The sequence below is a fragment of the Gobio gobio genome (genome assembly GCF_949357685.1).
Source record: "Gobio gobio genome assembly, chromosome: 3".
NCBI lineage: Eukaryota > Metazoa > Chordata > Actinopteri > Cypriniformes > Gobionidae > Gobio > Gobio gobio.
Window position 1 is genome coordinate 69,872,883 of NC_137099.1, and position 10,000 is coordinate 69,882,882.

A 10,000-nucleotide genomic window follows, 5' to 3' on the forward strand; every position below is an offset into this window, starting at 1 on the left:
GTGGCGTGACCTTTAACACCTCCTCCTTCAGATGGACAGATTTCCAGAAGATCCATCTGTGATGCTGAAGGAGTTTAACACACAAACTTCATTTATTATGGGAATCAGCTAATGCAAGAGTTTCTAGAAAACAGGCCTTATTCAAAACATGTTATTATTTATTATGAAATACTAGTTTTGAAGAGGACCCAGATAACAGGTGGTTCTCTCAGAGTTAAACAAACGTTCTTCACATGTCTGTTCAAAGTCATCTGGTCTTTAATAATGTTATCAAAACGTTAGAATAGATAAATATGCAATATAATAGTAAAAATTTGATTTTTAAATAAATGAATAGCAGAAATACAGTTCTAAGAAATAATCGCGGATGAAAAGAAATATCAGTAAAATATGAAAGCCATTAAAACTCACTCAAACGAATGAATCTGCATATAATATTTAATTTAAACACGAGTTAGAAATATGTAAGTGTTCGCGAGAGGCAGTGATGATGATGATGATGATGCTCGTGCTCGTGCTCGTGCTCGAGACTCTCACATCAGCTGCGCGCGACTCAAACTCCTGTCAGGTAAAAACATCATCACTTTATCACTTTAAACTTTATAAACATTTACTATCAATGTTCATAGCGCTATTTTTTATTATAAACCGAGAGGAGGCGTCGTTTGATTTTTTGATTTCCGTCGAATAAACTTTAAACATTAAACGCGCGCGCGGACTCATATCTGACAGACTTTCATTCAGACCGACATAACGCGATAAATCTCACTTTTAAAATATTATATCGGTAATGTTTTGTAATAAGAGCCACGCGGTATTAGTTTGTGAATATTTATGGATCATATTGATCTCAAATTAATTAAACTAGTCTAAACAAGTACTTTTTTTTCTTTTCCAAAACTGAATTCCTGACAGGATCTCTTTCAATTAAAAAACGATGTTGTGTATTTTTGTGTATTAAATTGAAATGTATATTGACAGTATATAAATCCAATTAAACAATAATTAATGAAGGAAATAAACAATATAAAGAACAATAACAGGCTAATAATATAAACAAAATAAAACATGGGCAGTAATAAAATACAATCAAATTAAAAACAAATGAAAGGAATAACAAGATATCTGATTAATGTATGTTCCTGTGGACACTGTGGAGTGTTTTAGCAATGGTCATTTAATATATATATATATATATATATATATATATATATATATATATATATATATATATATATATATATATATATATATATATATATGATCATGTATACATTAAAAAAAAGATTTAAATTATATTTCATATGATTTAATCTCCTCAGAAGTCTCCGATGACATCATGAGTTATGAATGTATATTGACAGTATATAATACAAAGAATAATATAAATCCAATTAAACAATAATAAATGAAGGAAATAAATAATATAAAGAACAATAACAGGCTTAAGACAGAGTATAAACAAAATAAAACATGGGCAGTAATAAAATACAATCAAATTAAAAACAAATGAAGGGAATAATTTGATTATTGAGTGTTTAAGCAATGATCTTTTAATCTACAACCCCAAATCAGAAAAAGTTGGGACAGGAAAACGCAAAAAAAAAAAAGAAAAAAAGAAGTGATTTCTAAATTTACTTTGACTTGTATTTCATTGCAGACAATATGAACACAAAATATTTCATGTTTTGTCTGGTCAACTTCATGTCATTTGTAAATATGCATCCTTTCCTGTCATTCAGACCTGCAACACATTTCAACAAAAGTTGTGACAGGAGCAATTTAGGGCTAGTAATGAGGTAAAATGGTTAAATAATGATGTGATTTGAAACAGGTGATGTCAACAGGTGATTGTAATTATGATTTGGTACAAAAGCAGCATCCAAGAAAGGTCTAATCTTTTAGTCAAGTCAAGTCAAGTCAACTTTATTTATATTGCGCTTTTAACAATGTAGATTGTTTCAAAGCAGCTTTACAGTGTTAAACAGGAAAATAATGCAGCATAATTTTATTCAGCTGTATAGCCATTCTGGAAAAAACGCTGATGTCATCAGCTCATTTCAATTATCATACAGTGACAGTGTGGGCTTTAGATCAATAATTAAACCAGTAATTTAGTTTAAATGGTTAATTTAGTTTATTAATTAGATTTATTTCGATGTTTAGTTGAAAAATTTAGTGTCCCCAACTGAGCAAGACAAGCCAGAGGAAACCAAAACCCCATCAGGAGCAGAATGGAGAAAAATAAACCTTGGAGAAACCAGGCTCAGTCGGGGTGCCAGTTCTCCTCTGGCCAATTAACAAACAGCGTATGATTATTATTATTATTATTCTGGCAGCTTTACAGCTCAGAGGTCATAATAGATCAGAATATTCGAGGGACCGGGGCAACATGCTGGAGACGGGTTTATTGACGGGATGACGGGTTTATTTTATGAGCAAAGATGGGCCGAGGATCGCCAGTTTGCCAACAAATACGTGAGAAAATTATTGAAATGTTTAAAAACAATGTTCCTCAAAGAAAGATAGGAAGAGATTTGGATATTTCACATTCAACAGTGCATAACATAATTAAAAGATTGAAGGAATCTGGAGGAATTTCAGTGCGTAAAGGACAAGGGCGCAAGCCTAAGCTGAACAACCGTGATCTCCGATCCCTCAGGCGGCACTGCATCAAGAATCGTCATCATCTAGAAGCCATATCACCACATGGGCTCAGGACTACTTTGGCAAACCTTTGTCAAGTACCACAATACGTAGTTACATCCACAAATGCCAGTTAAACTGTTCTGTGCCAAAAGGAAGCCCTATGTTAACAGTGTCCAGAAGCGCCGTCGACTTCTCTGGGCTCGAGGCATCTGGGATGGACCATCACACAGTGGAAACGTGTACTGTGCTCAGATGAAGCAGTATTTCAGGTATTTTTTGGGAGGAATGGACGCCGTGTGCTCCGGACCAATGAAGAAAAGGATCATCCAGACTGTTACCAGCAACAGTCCAAAAGCCAGGGTCTGTCATGGTATGGGGTTGTGTCAGTGCCCTTGGCAAAGGTAACTTGCACTTCTGTGAAGGCTCCATTAATGCTGAAAAGTACATAGAGATTTTGGAGCATAATATGCTGCCTTCAAGAAGACATCTTTTCCAGGGACGTCCATGCATATTTCAACAAGACAATGCAAAAGCACATTCTGCACACATTCTGCAGTCCTGGCTGCGGAGGAAGAGGGTTCGGGTACTTGACTGGCCTGCCTCAGTCCCGACCTGTCTCCAATAGAGAATGTGTGGAAGAGCCCGAACTGTTGCCCACCTTAAGACTTGTTTGCAGGAAGAATGGGACAAAATTACACCTGAAACACTTCATCACTTGGTGTCTTCAGTCCCTAAACGTCTTTTAAGTGTTGTGAAAAGGAATGGCAACATTACAAAGTGGTAAATGCTTTACTGTCCCAACTTTTTTGAAATGTGTTGCAGGTCTGAATGACAGGAAAGGATGCATATTTACAAATGACATGAAGTTGACCAGACAAAACATGAAATATTTTGTGTTCATATTGTCTGCAATGAAATACAAGTCAAAGTAAATTTAGAAATCACCTCTTTTTTTTTTCATTTGCGTTTTCCATACTGTCCCAACTTTTTCTGATTTGGGGTTGTATATATATATATATATATTTAAAATGTATAAAAAAAAATTAAATTATATTTCATATGATTTTGTCTCCTCAGGAGTCTCTGATGACATCATGAGTTACCATAGTGACGCGCCTCGCCCTCCCGTGCCGGGTGAGGAGGGTGATGAGGGCGGGCGCTTCTCCAGTAAGACTCCGTCTGATTGGTCAGAGTGTGCCGCCCTCACACCGCGCCGCTCCGACCTGGACCTGGGGTTCGAGCCCGAGGGCAGCGCGTCATTGGACGGGCCGTACGAGCCGTGGGCGGAGTCTCTGCTGGCGCTGCTGGGCGACCGCGAGGGCACGGCCCTGTTCCAGCACTTCCTGCGCCCGCTGGGCTGCTCGCCGCTGCTGGAGTTCTGGTTCGCCTGCTCCGGCTTCCAGAAGCTGCCCGAGGGCGCGGCCGGGCGGCGGCTCAGACTGGCCAAAGCCATGTACCGCTGCTACCTGTGCCCGCGCAGCGGCGGAGGGGGGGTGGTGGCCCGCACGCTCACGGCCCAGACCCGGGGCGGCGTAAGGGACGCCATCCAGCGGCTGCAGCTGGACTCCGCCCTGTCTGAGCAGGTGGAGGTGGAGCAGCGGCTGGACTCCGCCCTGTTTGAGCCGGCGCAGGCGGAGGTGGAGCAGCGGCTGGACTCCGCCCTGTTTGAGCCGGCGCAGGCGGAGGTGGAGCAGCGGCTGCAGGACCACCTGTTCCCGCTGTTCCTCAGGTCAGACCTGTACCTGGAACACACCGCCCAGTCACCTGGACTCCAGAAGACCCCTCAGGAGGGGGGGGCTAAGTATGAGCCTGAGAAAGAGACCCCCCCTCCCCACACTGCAGCCAATCAGAGGCGTCCAATCGAGCACAGGTGAGATGCAGTGAGACCAGCTTCCCCATGCAGGTGCGATGCCCACTGACCTGTGTTTCCCTCCACAGACAGGAGCGGCACGCGTGGCATCGGCGGCACACACACCTGCCACACACACCGGTGAGTCGACCAGTGGAGAACCGGCCACAGGCTCATGGGCGGCCGATCAAACAGACGAGCTACTGGAGCTGAAACTGCTCAAGAAGTTAATGCTGGTTCTGATAGAAAGGGCTCAGAATACACAGAGCATCTCAGTTTGAGGAGTTTGACCAGTCAGGTGCCCATTCTGACCCCTGACCCCGCCCAAAGCACCAACAGTGGCCCGTGAGCAGGGGCGCCGCTAGCAGTTTCGGGCCCTATGAAAGAACCGCACCAACCTACCTATCCAAAATCTTTGTCTGCAATTTAATAATACTGACCAATTAAGCTCCGCTCGCTCAACCCCAATTGGCCGATGAAACATTGATTAAAATTAAGATACAATTTATACAAAACGAAATTTACTTACTTTAAAGAAAGGCTTTCTACAAAACAGAACTTAATGACGTGGTCACAATCATCTCTGTCTCCTGGCATTGCGCATCTTATGATGTGTCCTTTCTCACTCAAGCTGCTCACTTTTCATAATCAACAACATAGATAGACATAAAAATAACATTATAATAGTTCAACATAAATATAAAACTAAATACCTTTTCTTAATAGCTACAACAACTACAACCCCAAATCAGAAAAAGTTGGGACAGTATGGAAAACGCAAATAAATAAAAAAAGAAGTGATTTCTAAATTTACTTTGACTTGTATTTCATTGCAGACAATATGAACACAAAATATTTCATGTTTTGTCTGGTCAACTTCATGTCATTTGTAAATATGCATCCTTTCCTGTCATTAAAGTACACTATAACACATAACTGTCCTTTTAATATATCGTCCATAATACACTAATTATTAGCAATAACTCATCTTTTTTTATAAGCTGTATTATTTTCACAGACTATTTTTAACTGATTAAACTTTATCCTCCATTGGTTGTGGTAGATATTCCTCATCATCTCAGCTCATTCTTCATCAACACAGTGTGTGCTAGTTTCGACTAGCGGTAATTTGCGTCCACTTTACGCTCTATATTAACAGACGTGTGTGTGTGTGTGTGTGTGTGTGTGTGTGTGTGTGTGTGGCAGGTGAAGATGACTCCACACAGCTTCGCCGCTGAACTGATGAGGCGTTTGCAGGATCTGCAGACTCAAAACACACGCGTGAGTTACTGACACACACACACACACACACACTCTACACCGATTTAGTGGACGGGCAGTTTATTTACGAGCTGCTTCCTGTTCCGACAGGAAGACGAAACGGTCTCCAGCAGGCGTGTTACAGTGGTGTATTACTACAGTGGAGAAGCGATCCCGTACAGGACGTGTGTGAGCCGTGACCCTGCCGTGACCCTGGGCCGCTTTAAGTCCCTGCTGACGCGCAGAGGGCCGTTCAGGTGAGGCGAGCCCCGCCCTCAGGCCTCAGGTGTGTGTGTGTGTGTGTGTGTGTGTGTGTGTGTCTCATCTCCCTCTCTCTCACAGGTTCTTCTTCCAGAGCCCCAGCACAGAGTTCCCCAGTGGAGCCGTCTTCCAGGAGATCCGCCAGGACTACGCCATCCTGCCCACGTTTGAGCACAAGATCATCGCCAGGGTGGAGGAGGGCACCGCCCACCCGCAGTCACATGATCTCCACCCGCAGTCACATGATCTCCACCCGCAGTCACATGATCTCCACACATGATCTCCACCCGCAGTCACATGATCATGATCTCCACCCGCAGTCACATGATCTCCACCCGCAGTCACATGATCTCCACCCGCAGTCACATGATCTCCACCCGCAGTCACATGATCTCCACCCGCAGTCACATGATCTCCACCCGCAGTCACATGATCTCCACACATGTACATATGAGTTGAATAAGCCGTCTCTGGAGACTCTGAGTGCTGTCTTCACTACAGCATCGCCTCTAAACACACGGCCCTGGTCTCACCAGGTCACATTAAATCATGTTCATGAAGATATTACTGTAAACATATCATACTGTATTAGTAGTATTGCTCAGGACTTCATTTGGACAACATTAAAGGAGATTTGCTCAATAGACCCTTTTCACATTTCCGGCTTTCTCAGAGCGGAAGTCGTCATAGTTGGGTTAAATATCCCACATGAAAAATACTACAGTATATTACAGTAAAAGTACTCTAGTAAATACTATAGTGTTTTTGAACCGTACTATAGTAAAGTTACTACAGTAAATTGTAGTATATTGTAGTATTTACTACACTTTGTTAATTTACTGTAGTATATTTACGGTTCAAAAACACTATAGTATTTACTAGGGTACTTTTACTGTAATATACTGTAGTATTTTTAGCTGCAGGGCTCTCAAGTTTTCAACTGAGTTCAGAGTGAGATTTTGGCGACGGCAACAGTGGTTTGGGTGGGGACAAGGTTCTGGTCTGAAAAATGACACTAATTTGTATAAATAAATAAATAAATAATAATATATATTATAACTCAACATTTCTGTGTGTGTGTGTGTGTGCATAGTATTAATTCTTGCATTTCTCTATTTCAAAGATGTCAGGGAAGAGGCAAATTAATAATCCATAATAATTTGGAATATTTTTTTTTCTTCAGAATTGACTGTTGTAAATATAATTTATTCTGACGATATAGTCTCACCAGTGTTCAATCAGCTTTGAGATATTTAAATATGCATATCTTTGATATTTTTACCTTTTATGAAGGGCATTTTTTCCCTAATCTTATTAAATATAGGCTATGCTTCAGCTTTCATTTTATATTCTTAAATTTGATCTATAAATTAAATTAGAATAAGACACTGTAGGGCTGTTGCCAATCAAATTAAATCATTTACACTGAAACATTTTATGAGATTGTTTTAACTATTTTTTAATATACAATTAAGAAATGTTGGAAAGAAAACATTAAACTAAACAAACAGTAGGTGGCAGAATGGAAACGTTGTTGTTGTTGCTGGAATATCTAAATCTTACCCGGATACAGCAATGCTATTTTCTGGTTGGCTGTTCGGAAGCTATATTTTTTATTTGATTGGCTGGTGGACATTCTCATGGAAATTTCTCTGCGTGAGAAATACAAGGTGTGGCGTGTGAGTGTGTGAATGTGTGTGTCAGAGCCCTGTAGCTGTTTGTGTGTCCATTTGCTCACATAGCAAAAGAAAAACGCCACAGTAGTGATTTCACAACTTTCAAAAAGAGGGAAAAATAGAGTGAGGCAGTGAAAAGAGAGAAATATGTTCATTTTTACCATCACTCCCATAGACGCTATTACTAACATCCTCACAGCAGCGGTAACTTTTTATTGTCATTTGATGCAAAAGTAATAAAAAACAAAGTATTAGTGCTATAAATGTACATATATATTTTTAAAAATGATAATACAAAAAACGTTGCAGGATTTACGATATTGATGACCGTTAAAACGCGTCATCACAGTCTGTGAAAAGGGTCTATATTTGCACCCTCAGATTCCAGACTTGCAAAATATTGTCCTGTCAAACCGTGCACGCGCGCTGCTGTGCAGTTGTAGTACCGGAGGCGCGCGGCGGGTGTCAGTGTTGCGGCGCGCACGCGCAGACAAGCAGCGGAAGCGGCAACAGAAGAAGCGCGTCTGTTGAGTTGGGCTGTGTGTGTGTGTGTGTGTGTGTAACGTTAGACAGCGATGATGATGATGGACCCGCTGGACGCGGTTCTGGACGAGGTGGCTCTGGAGGGTTTGGACGGGATCAGCATTCAGACGCTGTGGTTGAGGCTGCGCAGCCGCCAGCCCGAGTTCGGTCTGAATCTGGATCCGCTCACTCAGCAGTTCATCTGGAGCTGCTTGACCCGCAGCGACGAGATCCGCTTCTACCTGCTGCCGGAGAGCCGCAGAACCGTCGCCCTGCACGACCGGTACCGCTGACTTTACCCGTCCTTTAAAGTTACCTCAGACATTTACCCGCCATTTACCTCAGACTTTACCTCAGACATTTGCCCGTCCTTTACCTCAGTCTAACAGTAGAAACGGAGTTAAACACACAGTTTCGGTTCGCAGGAGTGTTAAAGTCAGCACATTCCCCACCTCAGTGCTCATTAACATCATCTCACTTATTATATCCATCATTAAAACGGCCTGTCAACACTTGTGTAACGGTTCCCTCAGTGAAGATGAGTGTGTGCTTTGTGTTTGTGCTTTTGGAAATGGATCTTTACTGTTATACAGTGCTGGTGATTATGACACATTAAATCAAAATTATGCCATTAGAAGTTGAAACTGACACACAATGAAAAAACAATAAATTACATAAGTTAAAAATGACATGAATTATGACTTAAAAAGTTGAAATTATGATAAGAAGTTGAAACTGACATAAGTCGATATTATGATATATAAAAAATCTAAATTATGCCATAAGAAGTTGAAACTGACCCCATGTATATACAGGTGCTGGTCATATAATTAGAATATCATCAAAAAGTTGATTTATTTCACTAATTCCATTCAAAAAGTGAAACTTGTATATTATATTCATTCATTACACACAGACTGATATATTTCAAAAGTTTATTTCTTTTAATTTTGATGATTGTAACTGACAACTAAGGAAAATCCCAAATTCAGTATCTCAGAGAATTAGAATATTGTGAAAAGGTTGAATATTGAAGACACTCTAATCAGCTGATGAACTCACAACACCTGCAAAGGCCTTTAATGGTCTCTCAGTCTAGTTCTGTAGGCCACACAATCATGGGGAAGAAGCTGACCTGACAGCTGTCCAAAAGACGACCTTTGACCCCTTGCACAAGGAGGGCAAGACACAAAAGGTCATTGCAGAAGAGGCTGGCTGTTCACAGAGCTCTGTGTCCAAGCACATTAATAGAGAGGCGAAGGGAAGGAAAAGATGTGCTAGAAAAAAGTGTAGAAGCAATAGGGATAACCGCACCCTGGAGAGGATTGAGAAACAAAACCCATTCAAAAATGTGTGGGAGATTCACAAAGAGTGGACTGGAGCTGGAGTCAGTGCTTCAAGAACCTCTACACACAGACGTATGCTAGACATGGGTTTCAGCTGTCGCACTCTTGACCAACAGACAGCGTCAGAAGCGTCTCGCCTGGGCTAAAGACAGACAGGACTGGAGCTGCTGAGTGGCCAGAGTTATGTTCTCTGATGAAGTCAATCAGGGTCCAGAGTCTGGAGGAAGAGAGGAGAGACACACAATCCACACTGCTGGAGCTCCAGTGTAAAGTTTCCACAGTCAGTGATGGTTTGGGGTGCCATGTCATGCGCTGGTGTTGGTCCACTGTGTTTTCTGAGGTCAGAGGTCAACGCAGCCGTATAGCAGGAAGTTTTAGAGCACTTCCTGCTTCCTGCTGCTGACCAACTTTATTTTAAATTTATTTTTAAATTTATT

General features: G+C 41.5%; 1 protein-coding gene across 1 annotated transcript in view; it reads left to right on the forward strand.

The window, feature by feature from the left end:
* The first annotated feature begins 8,236 nt into the window (after window positions 1-8,236).
* Window positions 8,237-10,000, forward strand: part of gtf3c1 (general transcription factor IIIC subunit 1) — a 38,515-nt gene continuing 36,751 nt past the window's right edge. The window contains 1 exon segment of the mRNA XM_079812590.1: window positions 8,237-8,500. Within this exon segment, the coding sequence (XP_079668716.1) occupies window positions 8,271-8,500 (230 nt within the window). The 5' untranslated portion in view covers window positions 8,237-8,270.